General features: G+C 38.5%; 2 protein-coding genes across 3 annotated transcripts in view; one reads left to right on the forward strand and one right to left on the reverse strand.

Annotated features, from left to right (window-relative positions):
* SLC30A4 (solute carrier family 30 member 4) lies at positions 1 to 16,691 on the forward strand. Of its 2 annotated transcripts, XM_068696151.1 has the most exons (7): positions 14 to 684; positions 5,636 to 5,782; positions 11,246 to 11,399; positions 11,646 to 11,859; positions 12,162 to 12,267; positions 13,555 to 13,689; positions 14,370 to 16,691. In XM_068696151.1, exons 1-7 carry the CDS (start codon positions 291 to 293, stop codon positions 14,522 to 14,524), a joined length of 1,305 nt encoding a protein of 434 aa, XP_068552252.1. In that variant the 5' UTR covers positions 14 to 290; the 3' UTR covers positions 14,525 to 16,691. The 2 variants fall into 2 exon arrangements, with proteins under 2 accessions (XP_068552253.1, XP_068552252.1); XM_068696152.1 differs by lacking the exons at positions 11,246 to 11,399; positions 12,162 to 12,267; positions 13,555 to 13,689; positions 14,370 to 16,691 and having other exon boundaries at positions 1 to 684; positions 11,646 to 11,805.
* Positions 16,186 to 22,344, reverse strand: part of C12H15orf48 (chromosome 12 C15orf48 homolog) — a 15,686-nt gene continuing 9,527 nt past the window's right edge. The window contains exon 5 of the mRNA XM_068696162.1: positions 16,186 to 20,120. The gene's annotated coding sequence lies outside the window, so the exon portion shown is untranslated. The remainder of the gene's footprint in view (positions 20,121 to 22,344) is intronic.

The raw sequence follows: 22,344 nt of genomic DNA on the forward strand, positions 1-22,344 counted from the left end.
GCTGGGGCTGGGGCGGAGGCGCGGCTATGCCCGGAGCGCGGCGCCGCTCGCTGTGAGCGCCTGTCCGCTCGGCCGCCCGCCCGCCTGCCGCGCATGGCGGCGGCGCTGCTCCCCCTGCGCCGGCGGGGAGGCGGCCCCGCCCGCCCGGGCGCTCCGTGAGCGGGGGAGAGCGGCGGGGAGCCGGGGGCGTCCCGGCCGGCCGCGGTGGGGCCCGGGGTGCGAGGCGAGGGCCATGTCCTGACGGGACGGCGCGGGGGGAGCTCCGCGGACGGTGCCCGGGCTCCGCCGCTATGGCGGGGGCCGGCCTGTGGACGAGCCTCAAGTCCGCGCTGTGGAGGAGCGGGGACCCGGCATTGTTCCTCAACGACTCCAGTGCCTTCGACTTCTCGGACGAGGCGGCCGACGACGACTTCCCCAGGTTTAACAAGCTGCGGGTGGTGGTGGCGGACGAGCCGTCAGACGCGGCCCTCGAGCCGCCGGGGAACGGGCTGCACCTGGGCCTGCAGCCCGACGAGGACTCGCTGCCGGAGCGGGGCAGCGCGCTGTGGGGCGCCGGGGGCACGGCGCCGGGCCCCTGCGGCGGCTGCAGCGCCCGGAGGGAGCTCTGCAAGCAGAGGAAGGTGAAGAAGCAGCTGACCCTCGCGGCTGTCCTCTACCTGCTCTTCATGACGGGGGAGCTCGTGGGTGAGTCGCTGGCCTGCGTCGCCTCTCTCCTTCTGGCCTGGCTCGGTGCTCTGGCATCGTTCTTAATGATTTACCCAGAGAAGCCGTCTGTCTGCTGGTCGTGCGGAGAGATCCGTGCCCGTAGCAGTAAGGCCAGAGAGTGAGGATGGAAGTCCACCTGGACTTTTCGTGCAAGAAAAGCAAGGGGTGTTGTCAGCTTGAGTTCCCTGAATCTCATCGGTTCCCCAGACTGGCAGAAAGCAGGCTTTTTGGTGTCTGCCTAATGGCTTTTTATTTTTGCCTGCTTTGTAAGCTGCTATGGTGTAGCAAGGGAGAAACTGCATGGTGTTGTACAGATAGAAGTAAAAGATGAATAATTTCATCCTCAGTGTTTTCTAATTCTGCCACAAAATTTTGCTGTTTGCAATGGGAAGAAGAGGGAAATATAGTTCCTAAGGGTGACACTGACCTTGTACCAAAACTCTAATATCTGGGGGGTGCTTATCCTTAGCCATCAGATATGGCAATGCATTCTAGTTTTTACATCCAAAAAGACAAATCCTGTGCAACAATGCAGTCCAGAAACCACTCTCCTGACAACTTCCTGAAGTCCTGCTGTGCTCTGAGCTAGCACATACTCCGTCCTGACATAAACCACATGATCAAAGTAAATGAAAATAATAGGTATTTTAACACTTCCTATTTCAACAGTTCAGAATACCAAGTAGTTTGATTGAGTTCAGGTATTTGTGGTTTCTATTCGTTAGTACTCAGAAGAAAGCTGTTTTTTTTTAACCTGGAAATTTGTTCCTATATGAGCGTTCAATTGTTGTCGGTTAGCAGAATGCACCTGGTGCTCAAGTTCAGCTTTTATTACTCCCTCATAAAGATACACTATCATTTACTATTCAGGTTGAATAGAACCTGTACATGATACATCAGACTGTACAAAATATGACTGTATTTATAGCCGATAGTGACATGGGCTTGAGATAAAATCTAAAGTCCCCTGGATGTGTAGATGAGCTCTTGAATGTTATGCCTTTGCCATTATCTAACAATTTTTATAAGGCATAATATTTATCACTGTTCACTTTTCAATTTCTTATTAGTGTCCCGTTACCATCTATCTTTTGGATATGTCCATGACGTTCAGTGTAAGTGCTTGGTGCTTCTCAGCCTCCTGTGGAACGCTGAAAATCTCTCATCCACTTTCCTGATTTAAAGCAGTGGGGAGTGATACATGGTGCCAGCACATGAATGCCTCTATCAGACACCGGAGAGCCTGTTATGTTGTGCCAGGTCTATCTAGTAACAGACAATTAATGACAGTTTCTTTTAAATTGCTTGCATTTTAACATACAAGTCTGAGTCACAGAGAATCTACTGCCCATAATTCACCAGATAAAAAGAAGTCACAAAAACTTTCTTGAAGTAAGGAATAGATGCTTCAGATGTGGTAACACAGGACTTACTTAGCTCCTTCTTCTTCCCTACCTAAATTAGGTCAGGCTGACTGAAGAGCTGATGATTGCTCATGTGAAGTAAGCTAGTACTCTTGGATCACTTTTTCTAGTGCAGTTGTGCATTGTATCTTTAAGACAGAAACTTCAACAATATGTGTAGGGAGCATACTGGATACTCAGAATCACTGAGTATAAATAATACAGCGTGTCACACATTCATAGGAGACAGAAATGGTCATTTGTTTCAGACAGACCAGATAACTGGCTGCATGTGTGCCACAGTTTTATTTGGAACCTTATTTCAGGAATGTGGGTTAATAGAAAATAGTGGCTTTGTCTCTCAACACCTCGCTCTGGTTAGTCTTTAATAATATTGCCACAATACATCAACTCATCATGGTTCAGTGCTTAGCTTCAGACTTGCAGAGATGTAGCTGAATGCCTGAGTTTGTCCTCTGGCTCTGTTTTCTCTCTGGTTGAGATTTTGGTTCAGTGTGAACTCAGGCAAATTTGATGAGGGATGTAGTGTTATGTCTCGAGTGTAGGTGTCCTTTAGCGTGTGACTTCAGTGTACTTATATCAGGACTCTGATACACACCAAATTTAGTCTATCTGAAGGAAGCTTTGCTGAGTAATATTCCTGAGCTGTTGGCAGCTTTATGCTGAAGTCACAGACATTCTCTGTTTGGGGGCTTCTGATCTGATTTGCTGCATTGTAGACATCTCCATAGCTAGTGCAGGGACAGCTCTGGGAACAATAGGTGTGGAGAGTAAAAATACTCTCCTTGCTTGACACATCATCCACTGTTTCTCCTGTGCAGCCAGGACTTTGCAAGCTCAGGTCAGAGTGACTGATTTGTCTGTACAAAGCATTGCTACTGTAGTATGGACTCACCATTCTCAGGTTCATGTATGCTGTTACCAGTCCTTTTTCAGGATTTGGGCACAGACAAATTTTGGGCACGGACAGTACATAGACCATTAAAATAGTCAAGTATCCAACTTCCAAAGAGAATAAATTGGACTTAGATATCTGTGTGCTTCTATGGATCCTGACCTGAATGACTTGCCTTAAGGCAAGTACCAAAATAAGTGAAGATGGAGCCTTCAAGTCCTGGATCAGCACCACCCCTATTTAATGTATTTCAGTCCAGCCCCGCACTGTGTTCTGTCCCATTTGGTTTGAAATTGTGGAACTTTTTGAACGAATCTGTAGCTCAGATATTTGTCAAACTTTGTTCATGTAGGACTTTAACTAATTCCTGTGATCTTTGATAGATATGAGTTTCTGCAGAAAAGGCAGAACACCTTATCAGATGATTAATCATCAAATGTTCAGTAAAAATCTTCCTGCTACTGATGTCAAGATGCAGGAAATCTTGTTTGAGCATCTGATTTGTGAAATCTTCATTGGCATTTTTTTTTTCAAGTATAGCCAAGATCGTTAATCCAGCCCACTTCAGTGTTTGTTGTTTTATTTGATGAACAGTCATTGTAAAAGTCAGATAAGATAATTTAGACTCCCTGGAAACCAGTTTGCATGAAGAAATGGAAAACACTGCAACTCCTAGTTATCTTTCCTGACAGGATTTGATGTGTTCAGTTATGTTCAGATTTCAGATTGATCATTCATGAGGAGGGTTGCTGTCCTTCACAGGTCAGTGAAAACAGTGGTGGTGAGCCATCAGGCCTTCTGTTCGTAAAGACTGGAGATGTCTCCCCCCACAGTTGCTGACTGTGTTTAAACAGCCCCTGGGTAGTTCTTCACCAAGCAATGAACCAGTATGTTTGGAACACAGAGAACCTTCAATTTCAGAATTTCATTCATCTCGATGCTATTTTCTTAACCCATGTGCTATATTAAGACTACCTTCAGTATCTGAATTTCTTCCTTCTAATTTTATTTTTGAAGTCCTAAGAGACGAGCTGAAATGGAATTGACTCATCTCGGACTGAAGTACCTCTCAAAATTTAATACATGTGAATTAACATACATACTTTAAATGATCATACACGTAAACTCTTGAAGTGAATGGCCTTGGATAGAAATTGTTTTCTTCTGTGTTGACTATAAAACTGGCTGAGTTGCACATTTCTAAGTCATATTTTTTTTTAAATTATGTGTGAAAACAAATTAACTCAGAACGGCAAGGCATTACCCATTTTAATAATAATAATAATAATAATAAACCAACCCTGCTGAATTGCTGAGGTTTAAAAACCTCGTTATCTTTGAGCCTTTGGAGAATTTCAGCCTCTAAAGAATTTGACTTAGGAACAACTAAAGACAGGTGTAGGGGGGAAAGGAACTGTTTGAACTGTGGTATTTTCAGTAATTACAGGCAGTACAAGCAACTATGTTATCAGTTTTCCTGCTTGTATGGTTGGGGGAAGAGTATAGCTTGATTTGCAGATGGGCACACTCATGGATGGACAGGGACACACACATTTTATAACAGATCTTGTAAGCAATCAGCCTGTTGTGAATTTGCCTTTGCTATTTCTTCACAGTCAACCTCTTCACTAAGAGGCTTTTAATTATATACAAAGATACCTTGACTCGAAATGTTAATTGGAGCCTCAAGCCTGGCAAATAGTGTGCCAGCTGCACACTCTGCTTGGTAGAATCTATGGTTTGAATGAGTCTCAAGGTAAAATGAGAAACTAAATGATAGAAGAAATGACACTAAAGATGTAATCTTTTCTGAGAAAATGGGCTTATCCTCTTGCGTACGGAAGACACCACAGACTGTCCTTGATTCCTCATTTGGATAAGGGATGCCTAAGAGAGGCACATTGTTTAAACCTCTGTCACCCATCTAACAGTAGCGTTAGCAATTGAAATGGAACAAAGGTATTAACCTTTGCTCTGTGGGTATTTGTCTCAATGCAGCTCATAATTATGAGAAAAAATTATGGCAATAAATAAAGAAAAATGCTGTGCAAGTGGAAGTTACTATCAGCAATATATATTAGCAGAATTTATATGCCCCTACCAGGACAGGGAATGATGAAGGTTAAAAGGTAATGTAATGAAAATAAAAAGGGGGCAGTGTGAATTACTTTGTCATTGAGTTGTTGTATGTCTGTCCCTGTTCCATAACATCAAAATATTCAACAGCTTTAATTTAATAAAAAAAATAAAATAAAAAAAAAAGGATCAGTTGATTAAACATACACAATTATCTATAGAGAAAAGATACTGAACTATTTTGGACCTGATCTTGCAAACACTACGAAGCAAACAGTGTCAGTGAAAATAACAGGACTGAATCCTTTCTATGTTACCCTAATAGAAGGCACGCTTCACTGCATTTCTAACTAAGATAGCTTTAAATTATAACATGGCATGTTGATTGTAGTGGCAAAAAATATCCCTGTTCAGTGATTTTACGTACTCTCATGCACTTAATGCGGTGTTCTGAAAATAAGTAACTGGAGGTTGTGCTAAGAGGATCCAGAATCACAAAGATTGTATATCTTGACTTTTCCAAATTTCTTTTCAGGTGGATATGTTGCTAACAGTCTAGCAATTATGACAGATGCACTTCACATGTTAACTGACCTTAGCGGTATTATTTTGACCCTGCTTGCTGTCTGGCTGTCTGCAAAGTCTCCAACAAAGAGGTTCACTTTTGGATTTCATCGCTTAGGTATGTAGATACCAGCTTTTGCTATTAACAGAGTATTTTAAGCAACAACTAAAAAGAATATTTAATTGTAGAAGAAGAGATAACTAGAAGGACAACAGTAACAAACAAAAGTAACTTTGACACCCTGCCTGTAATGTCCTTTCACTGCTCTGGCTATTTTGGATCCGCTACATGGGTTGTATTGCCACAAGAGAATAAATCACTTGTGCAAAATTGTAATCAGTACTGTGCTGGACTGAACTTGAGGTAGTAGTGAGCCTGAACTCTTGAGTTGTCCGTGTTAGGTCACAGTCTGGTATCTACTGTGCCGTAAACCAACTTGATCTGCAGTGGGAAAACTGGCAAGGAGGCATAAAAACAATTAAAGGTGACCAGTTGTGGCTGAAAGTCTGGCCTGGCCTCTTCACAGGTTTAGACAAATGCTCCTTTTGATTACTACTGAACTTCATCATTAGGTCATTGCATCAGGCCTTTTTATTGAATTTTAAACCTCAGCTAAATTCAAGTTATCAAACTTCAGAGTTTCACTCACTGGGAGTAGGATTAGTCTCTCAGTCTCTGTGGAACAATGATTAATTAGATTCAGAGTTAAATTCTGAATCTGATTTATCTTCCATCATCATGAGGAAGGTTTTCAGACTATTGGGGAATTGGATACACTGAGACATTGTAAGTAAGACTTCCTACAAATGAACCATTGCCTAGAAAGTTTAAAAAAGGGTTCAGAGGAGGAAAGCTATCCCCAGCAAAAACATGAGCGGGTATTCAGCTGTGTTTCACAGCTCACCCATAGTTACTGGGCTGCTGCATTAAGTCAGGTGCCCGTGCACCTTCGTGCTGTGGAACGGAGGTCTGTTGAGCAGGAGGGGAACGTTCACTGGTGTAGCACTATTACTGTTTGTGTGACAGCTACATGGAGGAGCTTGGTGATGCAGGAGCTATGTGTGTCAGTCAGCTGTTGTCTACAACAGTTTGTTGCTGGTGTGCTGCACTTATGAAGCCCCAGTGACTTCAGTAGAATTATGATACTGGAAAAAAAAAACAAAAAAAACTCTATGCAATATGAATATTGATACTTTAATCCAGAACTAAAAAGTTTTGTAGAGTATAGGACCAGATAGCTCTGCAAGATGTCTTAGAAATCACTATTCCTCTTGCACCCTGCAAACCACATGAAGCAGAGATTAAAATGTACCTTTGTATCCAGTACAGTAAGTTATTCCACCTCTGCCTGTTTTAGGAGTTTTTAAAAAAGAAACAAGCAGAATTATGTACTAAACCTTGGAAGGACTTTTTCAGGATTCATTTTACTTGATGTTTGGAAGTGTAATGATGCTAAAGGGTGCTTTCTTGTGGTTGCTATCTGTATTGGTTATTAATAGTTTATAATGTACAGTTGCAGTTCTGGACTTGCAGATATTTTCCCAAAAGCTTCAATTTATGCTTCATGAAATAGATAATTTCTAGCATTACAGCTTGCTACGTCTCCTCTATACTTTCTATAGTGTATATTTTTTCAAGGAATTTCACAGTCTTGTATAGTCATTGTATTTCATTCTTATACTGACTGCCAGACAGCAGCAGAATCCAACAACTCCATCACTCCTAGTCATTTGTCATCAGTTAGTCACTAATGCATGAATGCATAACTGTACACTAGCAAAGATCTTTGGGCTTTAGCAAGAAAGCATTAACAATGCCAGCATTTCCCATTACAAACTTTTCTTTCAAGAAGTTTTAATTTTGTGATAGGAGTCCCCCCTAATACTGAAACCTGACCTTGCAGGTATGCTTCTGGCACTTGGCTCATACTCTCCACAAGGATGTTTGCTAGCATTTAGACGGACCTTAACCTCATTAAAAAAAAATAAAAGTCAGTAGTTTATACATCTTTACAATTCTTCTAAAACAAAAATATAAATAGAATGAACACGACACCTTAAAACAGGAACTATTCTTAAGAAAAAAATAAACTTTTGTTTAACCATCAAATATTACCCAATTATATAATTTTTCACTTATTAATTCAGGGGTTCCATAGCACTCTGCAGAGAGGAATCCCTCAGGATTACTGCCTCCTCACTTTTTGCATTATTTTTGCCCCATTTTACTGCCAAGAAAAATAATGATCAGACTGATCGATCCAGTATGTGACTTGTTGGCTGGATCTGGCCCATATAATCAGTCTGTATCACCCATCATCTTCTCCCTGGAGAAGAGAGCGACCAGCAGCAATTCCTTCTTTCTGTCTGCTGCCCAGTGAGGCCAAGCTATCAAACATGGCAATAGGTCACCCAGATAGATTGTAGAGTCTGGTGGAAATACTCAAAACCTGGCTGGACACAGCCCTGAGCAACCTGCTGTAGTTGATCCTGCTTTCAGCAGGGGATTGGACCAGACTAACTCCAGAGGCACCTTTCTACTCAACCATTCCGTAAGATTACATGTTAGCAGCAGCATAGCAATCAGTAGGGGAGAACTAGAGCCTGTGGGGGTGGGAACAGAGTTCCTGTGGTTGCAATGAAAAAGGGGAAATTGGTAAAGATCTTGCAAGAAATTCTCAAAACCTTGATCCAGGCTCTGTGAGTACTGAAGATGGGATTGTTGAAAATGACCGTATACTTTTTTTTTTTTTTTTTTTTTTTAAAGTCATATTTGTAACGTTTATTTGCCGATTTCAGGCACCCTTTCTGAATGTTGTGGCCTTAGGACCCAGTTTCACACTTCAGTGAATGCTGTCTATGGAACAAAGCTACTTCTGGGCTATATTCTTGTTATAATGCATTTTTCCAAATATCCTGTGCTGTAAGAAGTTTGTCAGCAAAATAATACGAGCTCACCAATAGCCTGAATTTCATGAGATGGTAAAACATGGCAATGTGAAAAATAGGGTGGAGATTGAGCATCTGTAACAGGAAAAAAAAATAAATGTAGAACAGTTGTTTGAAGCTAGGAGTATGTACAAGAATTTTCATGGCCAATCTGCTTTGCATTAAATTTTAAGATAATCTATACATAAACTAAGCACAAAAACATGACAATCAAGTGCTTCTAAGTGTTCATTATCAGTTTTGTTTGCAGAACCATGAATTTTCATACTTGTACACGTAAGTGTAGCATTGTAAAGAAAACATTTGTTGATTGTCTAGTCAAATTCCAGAAGAAAGCACTGTTTTTCATCTGTTTTAATTCTCTTTGAATGTGTAATATGTATGCTCCATCTTTAGTGTATTCCCTTTTCAGTGGTGAAAGGGAAGCTGACAGATTCAGGAATGAGTTAGAGAAGTGAATACAAAACAATGAAGCTTGCAGTCTTATCTGAAAAGGGTTATATATGCTTGAAGCCAAAAATAATTCTGTTTCACCAAGTGGAGCTACCTCCTTCTCAGCAAGACAGCGAGCAGATTTAAACACAGATATGAAACTTGGCATCTTTCCACTGCTGCAGAGACAACGTCAGTAATGACAGATCAGTCAGGCTACTGACACAGTGCATACTTCATTTCACAAGTGAAAGATCTCAGCACAAATCTATTGTGTCAAGATGACAATGTGAAAAAGACTGCAAGGAAAACACTGGTTTCTGTTGCAGAAAACACGGTTTTCTATTATAAAACCACAGTTTCACAAATAGAAATTAGAAAAAAAAAAAAAACATTGTGGAAAACCAAAGTGTGTGTGTGTGTTGGTGGGGGGGGGGGGAGGCTGTTACCCTGAGTAATCTGTGGACATTATAAAGAAAGCTACCACTTGCAGGGGTTATTTCTAGGACTTCATTATTGCTCTGAAGGCAGAAGTTGTGACAGTTGCCATTCAGAGCCTTGTTACTACCTGATAATGCTGGCACGAATCCAGACATCTACACACTAGGACTGAGTACATTGGCATGAGTTTCTTCTCCCATAATAATGTGACAAATTCAGTGTATTGGTCAAGTGATTTTGGTGGTATGAGAAGCTTTTATACCTGCATGTTCTTTACTGTTATATTCAATAAATAAAGGCAATTCTTCATTAGAAATGACACCTCCAGTAGCCAAAGCTGTATTGCACACTGGCAGATTTAAAGCAGAGGGAGAAGGGAGGCAATTCGGAGATCAATCTTCCTACAGCTGTCACATAGCCAGGAGCTGAATTTTGCCCTTCCTCAGGAATAAATCAGGGCAAGAGGAAAGAACAACAGTTATAATTCAATGCAAATAACTTCCAACCCTGATCTTTGAACTCACAGAGGAAAACTAGGGTCCCAGTGATCCATCTGACATGTGACAATAGTAAGCCTTATGCATAGTGATTAAAAATTACTCAGGCATGGCTGCAGATTTCCTTGCAATACAATGGAGCTAACTTTAAGATTTTCCTAGTGCTTTTTATAGCCCTGCATTAACTTGCTTATAACTGAGACAGTCTTATCTGGGAAAGCCAGAAAGCCAGAAAAGGTCAATCATTTTTGGCATACGAAGCTAGAGTGAAAAAGTGCACATTTATGTGAAATCTAGTGACCCCTATGTTATTTAAAATAGGGTCCTAAAACCACAGGATGGACTCATCATCCTCAGGTTTTGTGTATACTGTCACCAGCCCTGTTTCATTACCTGGGCACTGAGGCAGACAGCATTAAGGTCCAAACCCATAAAATGTTCAGGCCACTTTCCATCAGAGCAGCGGGAGCCTTGTGGGGAGCTATAACTACTTATCACAGACGCAAATGGAAGCAGACGTTCTGGGACGAAATTTTTTTAATTTACTTTCTTCATACTGATGTCATGTGCCATTTTGAAAGTCTGGATGATCAGATAGAATTCCTATGTTACAGCGTTGGTCATAACACTCCTACCTTTGTGAAATATGAGGCTTTAGTAATCATTCAGCAGTATTAAAACATCGCATGTCAATACTGAGACTTACATTAAGCAATGCTTCATAGCCGAAATGTACACATGTACACATACATGTCAACAAGCTCAGGACTGATGTCTGACAAGTTTGTATGGTTCAGTTCCTTACTCTTATAACTTTTTCCCCTTCTAAATACAAAAGGATACATACAAAGTCACCTCTAAATCTAGTTTAACACTAGACATTTGAAGTCAAGCCTTCTTTGTAGGAGATCTCAAACACCACCAGCCCACCTAATTTTCCTCTCCTTCAGGCAGGGCCTTTGTCTGTGACTTCTCGGACAAAAGTTCCAGGTAGTCTGATCAAGTCACCATCATTGCCTGTTTTTAGCATAACTGGAGAAAACATGACTTGTTGAACACACTGACAAGGCTGTGTGAAGGTGTTGACTGAAACAAGCTACACCATTTATTAAGTGTATTTGTGAGTTATATTTACAACGTGCTAGTTGTGCATTAGTGCCATAATACACAAAAAAATAAAATAATTAAGGCTGTGTCCATGTTATAATTCGGAAGTAGATCCAAGACTCATGTTTGTAATGTTGTTTCCTTTCTGTTTGCAGAAGTATTGTCAGCCATCATTAGTGTATTGCTGGTCTATATCCTTATGGCATTCCTTTTGTATGAAGCTGTTCAAAGAACTATCCATATGGACTATGAAATAAATGGCGATATCATGCTGATTACAGCAGCTGTTGGTGTTGCAGTTAACTTAATGTAAGACCTCCCTTTCTCTCCATTAATGCTCATAAATGCATTTCTGAATAAACTGTTAATTCATTCATGGCCTGTAATTTTCTCATGGGACATCATTTTGCTGGACCTCTTCATTCTCATAAAATAAGACTGGAAATGATATTGAGTTTTACTTTCTCCATTCTTTATAATTTATTTCCTTTAAAACAAAAACCCACCAAGCCCTAAAGCCTGTTTCTTGGAATGTTTTTCTTCTTTCCCTTTCAGAATGGGTTTTTTGCTGAATCAGTCCGGACATCTTCATTCTCACTCCCATTCCCACCCGCACTCCCACATACCTCAGTCAAACTCTCCCAGCACAGCCCACAGCAGCAGCCACGGACACAGCAGCCTTGCAGTGAGAGCAGCATTTGTACATGCCCTTGGGGACTTGGTACAAAGTATTGGCGTGCTGGTAGCTGCATACATCATACGTTTCAAGGTAAGTAATGGCTAATCTTTGAGGTAGGGTGGGATATATATATTTTTTTAATTTCACTTGAAGTGATTAAATTAAAAAGAGACTTACTTTTCTAAGTTAAGAAAATAATATACTTTGTGATGTCCTATTAGAAGCTTCATATAGTTATGTAAAACAAGCAAGGACCATTTTATATTTTGTAATTATCAAAAAAGAAATCTTCATATAAGTCAGAGTTCTAAGTAACTGTATTTTATGAGTCACATTTTTAAAAATGAGCGTATTTTCATACATCCTTTAACACTTTGTAACTTCCCTTCCAGCCAGAATACAAGATTGCTGATCCTATATGTACATACGTATTTTCCATACTGGTGGTTTTGACAACAGTCCGAATTCTGCGTGACACAGGAGTTATCATTCTGGAAGGTAAGATCCACACAGTTTGCTTTGCTTTACATGTCAAATACTGGTAAACTCTGGTACAGAGGGGAAAATGCCAGCAACATTTTTTGCATTATTATAACTGACATGCCCACTACAACTACATTATCTAGTACTTCCATGTTTTATGAAAGTGAGAACGCAGGGATGAAGAAAACAAGTACTGTTGACTTTTACTACAAGGTAAAATCAAGGACCTCAGCATATTCGATGTCAAGTGCTTTTTTGACATTTAGGAAAAAGCAAAAAAAAAAAAAAACCCAAACCAACCAAACAAACAAATAAACAAAACCCTTTACCTTGAATGCAAAAATAGTGAAACCTGAGTTAAGAAACCTGAATTAGCTCCAAGGCAACAGCTGAGATTTAGCTGGGCAAAATAGATAAGGCAAACTAATGGTGTATCAAATTCCAGATCTTTGAGTTGTAGCTCTTTGCAAAGGTATCCAGCTGCCATAAAAATGTCAGAATTAATGCTGCTATCAGAAGTGATGATAGGTTGTTTTAATGTATGCTAGAGAATTTTTCCAACTGGTCCTTTTTCAAAGATCTCCAGCAAACAGACTTCCAAGGAATCCACATAAAATCTTTTTAAGGCAGCCTTTCAAAATTAACGTTTCAATTGTAAATGAATATTTTAAAATAAACTTTTCATTTAGAAACAAAACATCTAGCTTGTTGAAGCATTCAAAAAACACCCCAAAACAACAAAACCCTACTCTGATATATATGCAGTTTGAAGCCTATTCAAATAGTTATTTCTATGAAATTGTTCAACAACTTAACTCGCAGTTCTAAATCAGTTACTTCTCTGAATCAGAAATTGGAAACCTACCCTCATGCATATTTTTGTCAAGTTTTAGTAACACAACAAAGAGATTTTTAGGATTAAAAAAATCTGGATAATGATACAAGTTTTCCTTTGAAGAGTTTGAGCTTAGCAGTTACTAGGAGCTGTAGTAAAAAGTTGTATCTCCACAAGTACATTGCTCTAAAGGATGTGATGTTGGCTACTGTTAGAGACTGGATTCTGGAATGGACAAATTGCATTTGAGACAACAGCATAATTTCTGTACTACTTAAGTATACATAATGACTTAATATGTCAATTTGCATATTCTTCTCTTTTGGTAACTTAAAGATACTAAACATTTTAAACAACACAAATTATAAACTCTTTCAGTGTTTTGAGATCTGCCATGATAGTTTATTTGAAAAGCCACAGAGTTTGCAGAAGACTGAATTAATTTTGTCTTGTATTTGGTATCACAGGAGTTCCCAGGCATTTAAATGTGGATCGCATTAAGGAAGACTTGCTGAAAATTGAAGATGTTTATTCTATAGAAGATTTAAATGTTTGGTCTCTCACTGCAGGAAAAACAAATGCCATAGTCCACTTGCAATTAGGTAAGCTGTTATACAGCATAATTTCAGATTAAGTCCAACTTGGGTAGGGGAAACAAAAACCAACCACTTTTTCCTCTAATCTTCTTTATATTCTCATTTAAGTAGATCTATAAAATACCATTCTGGTGGAAAAAAAAATCAACTAACTATGCTTTCGTACAGTGAGGTATAGAAACCATTAGCCAAGAAGGACAAATATAAATGAAAATCATGCAAAGAAAATATATTTATATTCAAACATCCGGTATGGAATGATACGTACTTTGGTGTGGAAAGAATTTCTCTTCAGAAATTCCCATATTTTGTCTAGGGAAAGGCCAGGTGAAGTTCTAAACCAGCACGTGGAACAATCTGACATATGGAAGATTGTATGCTTTGTCAAAAAATGCTGATTTAGGGATCTAATATATTGCCATGCCTATCAATTCTTAGGATAGAAGTTCTACCCCCTCATCCTCCCATCTACATTATTTATTTTTATCAAGATATAGTTATGGTTGCAGGATAAGGCCTAAAGGTGTAAAATAATACATAGTGCATATATATGTGCGTATATATGTGTGTATACATGAGTGAGCAATTACTTGAGTTGGTAGCTGAGTGTGGTAAGTATGAAAACAGCTAGATTGTCCAGTGTTCTTAACAACTGAATTCTATTAAATATTTTCTTGATTTTGCAGTTCCTGGTAGTTCATCTAAATGGGAGGAAGTTCAGTTCAAGGCCAGACAACTGCTGCTGAACACCTTCGGAATGTACAAATGCTCTGTCCAGCTTCAGAGTTACAAACAAGAAACAAGCAAAACCTGTGCAAGTTGTCAGAGTTCCAGTGCCTAATTTCGTATGTTTTGGGAACTGCTGCCTTATTCTTTATCTTGTAGTCAAAGACAGACTGAGAGCAATAAATGCAAAATGAAGATGATCAAATAACATTAATTAATATGTGGATTTGTACCATATAACACGCAGCAGGGAGAGCTAGTGCTGCAAAAAGCGCAGTGGTTGCCCTACAGAACATGTATTTAATTCTTTCCCTTGTACTGGCTTATTCAAGTTGTTATGATTTTGAGACAAAATTGTTTTCAGGTTGTTTACAAACTGAAGTGTGGCTCTGCAGATACCTCACAAATTACAGTTCGAGATTGTCCTTTAATGACTGTGCACCATAAAGTAACTGCACTCTAAACAGAGCATCAAGCATTCAGTATTTCAATTAAAATCATGCCAGGGTCCCATACACCATGAACCTCAAACTCATACAGTATTTTTATAATAGTCATTTTCATACAGTCTCTTAAATCATGATGCATGCAGTGCTAGCTGACTTCTTTTATAAGTGGTCTTTTTGGAGACATGTCAAAATACAGAATTTACTGTAACCAGACCAGAAACTTAGCTTTAATCTGGGCATTCAGGGATCCAGACAGGAAGATCCTTGCCCAGACTTCTGCTGGGCAACTACATACCCAACACTGGACCCAAAGTGTTCTAAATGATCGGTTATCTTTAATGTATTTTAGAATAGGGTTTATACTTTAGAAACAGGTTATTTATTTTACAGAGTTTTGACTTGTAAGATTAAATTTATTATTAATAATTTTGATCATCTAAACCAACATTTGATTCACATTAAAAGGCCAGTTATTAGCATGTATTCCAATTAGTACATGTGCTGTAATTCAAACATTATACATGATTTTTTTTTGTTAAAACAGAAAATCAAATGCTAGAAACGATAACTGACATGAAGTTACTCTCAAATTCATTCTACAGACATGCAAGTTCCTTAGATCTACTAAAAGGAAAGCAGAGAGCAGCAGTTTTAGATGTACTATTCCCTCAGTCTCAGATCTCCGACTTTTTCATCTTTGCTTTGAGGTGGTATCCTCACAGGAGAGCCACTGCAATAGCAGTCCCCCCCTAATTAGCTTTATGAATAAAATGAAACCTAAGCAAGCTCAGTAATCTAATGTACATTGGGCAACGCTAACGTAGCCTTTCTATCCCTGTAGGTTGCTTCCTCTTATTGGTTGAGAGACAGAGCAATTGGAAAAGACTGTTTTTTCATCCTGATGCTTCAAAGTCCACAAAGCTGAATTGTTTTGGCTCATGGTGTTGATCCTTGTACTTTCAACCTACAAAGGATAATAAAACAACCCTTTTACCTGTCCCTAAGCTATCATAGATCCAGATTTACACCTGTTTCTGAAGTTAGTTAGATTGAAGAAGCCAAGGGCAACAGGAATATGACCTGTTGAGTTCAATAAACAGAACTTCAAGTATTTTTTGTTTATTCTGCACTTTGATCTTTATGCAAAACTTCCACTGACATCAGGAGTAGTTCCATACGTGGATCAGAAAGGAAAATTTTGGCCCAATAATGGATATTGTGATACTCAGCTGTGAATGCTTAAGCTATTGTCTGTCTTGAAACTTGCTGAAGTCTCACATATTCATCAGGGTGATCTCTATCTGCAATTGGTATTAATAACCTTGGCTTGTTTTCTCTTTTTTTTTTTTGGAGGTAGCTAACACATGATGAATTTGCAAAGGTGAAAACTGACAACACAGTATTATTTTGGACAAAGTACTCATAACACTGGATTATGTTTGTATCTGTTCTGGCAAGAAATGGGAACACGAGTACAACATACAAGTAGATATATCAGAGGCAAAGGAGCACCAGACATGGAAAGTTAATGCTTCAATACAAACACCATCATTAATTAAGCCATATCACAGTTCATGAAAAGCATGCATCCCATCCTTACAAACTTCCTAACAACAAAAAAAGAAACCACAACAGGTATTTTGCACATACTAATACTCAAATAGGTTTTAATTAACTTGGGGTTTACAGTTGATGTAATTAGAAGTTGAAGTACAGTAGACGTATTGTATTTGGAGTTTTTTATTGTAATGATTTACTACATGTTCGTTTAATTAAGAAAAAGCAAAAGTGTTGTTTTATTGTGGGTTTTATTAAATCAATAATTAAAATTCACATTGTTGTCTTATAAATTTTATTTGTATTGCTATTTCTTGTCTTTGATTCTTACAGCAGTTGTTTTTTGAAGCTCAACTCAGGTGACACTGTTTAAAATAAATTATGGCTCCCTCTTTAGTCAGGACAACTTAAGTCTTGTTATTTCCTATGCAATAATTGCACACTGGAAAATATAAACAAAGTATGGTGAAGGAACAGCCATAAAGCAACTGGCAAGGCATTCTTGAAGCCCTTCAGTCACCCCAGAGGTGCCCTTGTTATCAAGGCCTATGGACCAACTGGAAGGAGCTCACAGAAAAAAACAACAGAATACAACCTAGAATAAAAGAATCCATGCATCTGTATCAGGAAGACTCTGAAGTGGAGACTCCCTATTTTAAGGTCTTAAGGTCTCACATAGCAATTGCTATCTGTATGGCTTACCTCTAACCCTTTTCTTAGTCTTTATAGATCAGGACAAAAGTTGTCTGGCAGTGCTGCATTTCATGTAAGATCTCAGTACTCTTCTGAATCTGTTATTAATCCGTAACAAAAGGAATACACAATTTATAACACTCCTAGTGATGTGTACTCTACACTCCTGAGAGTACAACAGAACTCTAAAAATAAACAAATTGAAATAGTTAGCACACTTACAATTAATAGAGAATTCTTGAGAAAGTTTATTTGCAAATAAACTACAAGGAATATATAATCTAACATGCATTAACAGTGCTCTGGTAAGTGTAAAGTGGCTATTAAAGAATGCAAGTTATAGATATTGTAAGATCATTTTTCAGTCATCACCTTAGAGGAAAATGACATTGGTATAAACAAGAATCGTGGTGCCTTTCCAAGCAGCTCTGCAGCACATCCAGATTATTTCACCTGGTTATCACAAGATTATTTACATGTCCTCATACCTCTCTATTTATCATTGTAAACCCTTCTGCTTGAAATGAGAATGCCTTTACTTTTTGGGTTGTCCCTACCCAATAGGTACCTAAAATTTGAAGCTTCCACAGCTAGTATTCCTGCTTCCAGAGATGTGCCAAAATGCTATTGCTGATCGAACAGCTAAAATTCTATGAAAATTCTGCCACCTCTAACAGTCTACATTGGGAAGAATTTTCTCCCATTTTAATCTGTGATTTTACTCATCTTCTCCTGAAATACAGATACAACTTTGATGACTACCCATATGAGTCAAGGATTTTTTTTTTTTTTTAAACAAGGAGTGGACTGCAAACCCTTGCATTCCGCTCATATTCTTAAGTGTTCTTATGCTAAGATGAAACTTAACATAAACCAATTTTATTTCTGAATTGGTGTTTTCCTTGCTTAATGAAGATTTTTACTTTCTAAATTGTCTTGACACTCCTTTCAATAGTAGCAGCACTTTTTTCTATACCAGTAGGATTACCATGTAAAATGTGATACCTGAACTCGGTCTTCAACATCCAAACTGGCACTGCCAAAAGTCTTTTTCTTGATTTTCTTTGTACATTAAGAAATAAAACATGTATCTTCCCCCTTCCCTAGACCTCTTAATCCACTTCCCAGCTTCTCCTCACCCTTGTTCTTGGTTAAGAAAGTACACTGGGCACTAACTGCCACTCTGTGCTCTGGGGATGGCAAATCCCCTTTGCTTTTACTCTTCTCATTTAATTCTCCACAGCTGAATGGTCTAGGAAGGACAACACCTGCCCTTCCGTTCTGTGAGATACCTGACAACTTTGGAAGCTGCTGAAATAAATGCTTATCTTTTCCATTTACTTCTGTGCAGTTATAACAGCAATCTGCTCTTAGAACGCATGCCTGCCTGCTTTCTACTTTTACAGCTGTAAAATAATGAGAATCCAAATCTATATTTTTACTCCTTTATCTATTTTCCTTTTCTCCATGTATTCTGTTTCCTCAGTTTCACAGTTTCTTCTGTTGAAAACTGCCAGTGGTAAAGTGCATGACATAATTTAGTCACTTCTATTAAGGTTATGAAGCATGCACACCTTTTGCAGCACCAATTTCTGCAGAAAAACAAGCCACTTCATGAACACAACTATGGCTTTATCCATATGATGACTGCTTTATGATTTCCTTACTGTTATACCTGCTGAAAAGATCAGTGGTTGTTCTAGGGTTGTGAGTAGCATATGAGGAGAGTTAAGGCTGTCTGCCCAGGAAACGTCCCACTGCACTCAGTGCCAATACAGACCTGGATCTTAGGCACAGCTGAACTCCTAACAGCAGCTGAATGGCAAGCAGGCAATAAATTCTCCTTGGCTCACACGCATTAAGAGTGTCCAACTCCCACATTCCTCTGGTTTCTTTTTCTCACAATGCACACAAATTAACTAATAAGCCCTCAAATAAATTGAGGGAATGTAAACAAAAACATTTAATGATAGTAACCAGCCTTCCTCCCCCGCCCCTCCCCCCCAAAAAATCAACTCTACTTGAATGTAAATACTATATTTAAACTTATTCATAATTCAGATGATAGTAAAGTTTTGAAACTTGTATACCGTTATTTATCGTTTTTTTTTTTTTGATTTCCCACGTTTTTTTTCCTCCAAACCCAGTGTAAGAACAGGTCCGACAAACCGCATGGCCAGGCTGCCCCTTGCACTAAGCAGCTAGTCCTGCCCAAATTTACCAGCAGAGGGGGCATTAGGCCCAACGTTAATAAATGTGCACCGAGTATAACCGCTGGGACGTGCTGGTTTAGGTGTCATAAGAATGTATCCTGCCACAAATCTTTCAAATCACTTACTAGTAAGCAAAAAAAAAAAAAAAAAAAAAAAGTCGTGTCGTGTCCCCCCCTTCCTCCCCCCCGTGGATACACACATATAATAAGAAAAAGCACAAGCCTACCACGGATGTCCTAATCAATTACTGGGAAATATTTAAGGTTCTTCTTAAAGGTCTGTACAGAAAATACCCATGGAATACAGAGTGGAATAAGTTACCTTCTGCCAGTCCCAGGTATGCAATAAAAAAAAAAAAAAAAAAAAAAAAAAAAAAAAAAAAAAAAAAGTAAAAAAGTTCTATGACTATAAGTCAGCTGTGGCTATCAAATGCAATTAGAACAAATTACATTCATTAATGTAAACAACACTATCCATCATGCAAGCCATAAGTTTCTAGGAAAATAAGTACTGTTTCTGTGGGGTGCTGAATTCGAATTAACAGGATGTTTTTTTCAAGATAAAGGATTTGATGACACTTTGAATTAAAAACATACACTGAGGGAAGCATTTTTGTTTCTGAACAGGGAGATACAAAATAAGTAGAAAATACCACAGTGCTGCAATTGCTACTGCTGTCTTTTAAGGTAGCTGAACAGGCTTCACGTAGAGGCTGAGCAACTCACAACCACAGCTTCCTTCCCGTAAAGTCTTCTTTCATTTCTTCAAGCTATTAAGCAATTCCAGATTTTCTATGCTTCTGCAAAAAACACATACCATCAACTAGAAAGTGAAATCACCCAACTCAGTTACACAGAGTATTTTCTTGGTGCTTTGACATTTGCTTTAAGCGTAGCCTAGATGGAACAAGTTATTGTGTTTTTCAGGTAACCATGCTGCTTGGACTTGCCGTGGAGCAAAGGTCAAGTCATATCATAGAAAATATAAAAGCAAGCAACTCTTTGTGTATCAAAAGTTAAAGGGTCATAAGCAGTAAGTGAATATATGTTTCTAGATCCACACACTTGTTGATAGCCATACAGGATATCATATTACATTAGATCAATTAATTATCTCAGTAAATTAGCAGTGAAACCAGAACATTATTTTTCCCCTCAGAATTACTACAGTTAATGTTTCTCTGGAGAAAGGATAGAGGGAAGAGGTAGTCTCTAATTTTAGCCATTGGAGATAGAAGCAGCCCACAGAGCAAGAGTAACACAACAAAAAGAAATCTTACTACTGGATCCACCAACTGCTATGGCTGAGTAAGGATATTCAAACTGCAGAAAGTTTTTTTTTTTTTCTTAGATCGTTAATACTTTATTGATAATATGAGGTGTGTTTGTGTACAAAAGAGGGAGTTGGGAAAAAAAAAAACCACACACACACAACAACCCAACAGATAAAGCCAGAGTACATAGATACTCGAGACAGCAACTGAAAAGCATTAGATGCCTTTACATTACCATGCAGCCAACTCTGGAGCATACCCATATTTCAGGGCCAAACTGTGGTGGTCACAAGTTAAACCAACATCAATTTTGCTTACAGATTGCAGCATTAGTTGATCTGTTGTGCTGTTAAGCTAGAATGTTTGATAGCTAACTTTACAATTTTTCTCCTAAGCAAGGGTATGTATTACCCATCTCATGCATACCACACCCATTCATTCCTGATAATAAAAACAATTGTAGAGTTACCCACACCCCGTTCCTTTGTTCGGTTGCCACATATCCTTTTACTTGTTTCATGAAGAAGAAAATCCAATAGGTAAAGAAGTTCCCTTGGCTCATAATTTTGGTACCTCTGATTACAGGTTGCTTCAACAAATCCTCATCTCTAGCTACAGTAATAACTTTGTGCTTTAGTATTTCTTATTGAGGAATGTATATTATGTCTGTGGTACTGCCAAACAGACAGCTGTGAAGATTTCTGAGAACAGGCTGATTGGTCAAACATTTAGGATCTTTACTGAGTAACTCTACATGTAACTTAGGTGAGAATTTGGCATTTAAAGCAGTGGCCTGTAGAGGGTATATATGTTTTGTCCTTTATGTGCATCAAAAAGTGATACACCCAACACATAGCTCAAACTTCTACCTATCACCCTGTTTTCCATACTACAGAAGCTTCCTCTTTGAACTAATGGGGATACAGAAACCTCAGTCACACCCTTATTATTAAACTTATAATAATTATAAACTTATTATATATTTAATAATTAGTTATAAACTTATTATTTCTCTTAAGAGGCAATTTAAAAAAAAAAAAAACATAAAGATGTACGTGCATATGTACACAATCACTACAAGTTCTGTGATAATTCCATGTCTCCCTGAAATCTGTAACTTCAAAATCAATTTGTTTTACATCTACTTCATACAGCATGCTATGATAACATTAAAATTATGGCTTAGTTTGGCAATGAACAGAACTGAAGTCATTATAACTATGATTTTGCAATGTATTTCTGCTTCTGGGAGTAGGGTGGATATTGCAGTCTTTAAGCCAAATTCTGTCTTCTGACTAAACATGTTCCATTCAAAGCATTTCATAAGACAAAAAATAAAAACTCTGTAAAGGCAGCATAATGTTAACATATATTTTCCCAGATACATAACTAAGATCTCATCAAAGTCCTACCTGACTATTTTAAACACTTAAAAAGTCACCCAACATGACTTGAGAAGGACAGCCTTTTTTTTTCCCTTCATATTTCAGGCTTCACTGAATTGTAAGAGTCTTACAACAGGTAAGAGAGATGAATCATTACATGAAACGTTAACATCTTTAATATAAGAACAGTAAGAACAGGGTTTTTTCTGTTTGTTTGTTTTTTGATGTAATGAATCAGTGATTTATGACAAGTATGTGACTTTGCTTTCTTTGGCAAACTGATAACATTTCCCTGTTACTACCAGGAATTACAACCAATGTATTTTTTCAGCACTTACTTCCTTGTTTGTGCTGCAGCAGCAAGT

The sequence above is a fragment of the Anas acuta genome, chromosome 12 (genome assembly GCF_963932015.1).
Source record: "Anas acuta chromosome 12, bAnaAcu1.1, whole genome shotgun sequence".
In the NCBI taxonomy this organism is placed as follows: Eukaryota; Metazoa; Chordata; class Aves; order Anseriformes; family Anatidae; genus Anas; species Anas acuta.

Coding starts and splice junctions, on each gene's coding strand:
- SLC30A4 (XM_068696151.1), top strand. CDS start 291: ATGGCGGGGGCCGGCCTGTGGACGAGCCTCAAGTCCGCGCTGTGGAGG. Junction 11,400..11,645: donor GGTGTTGCAGTTAACTTAAT/GTAAGACCTCCC, acceptor TTTCCCTTTCAG/AATGGGTTTTTTGCTGAATC. Junction 12,268..13,554: donor AGGAGTTATCATTCTGGAAG/GTAAGATCCACA, acceptor TTGGTATCACAG/GAGTTCCCAGGCATTTAAAT.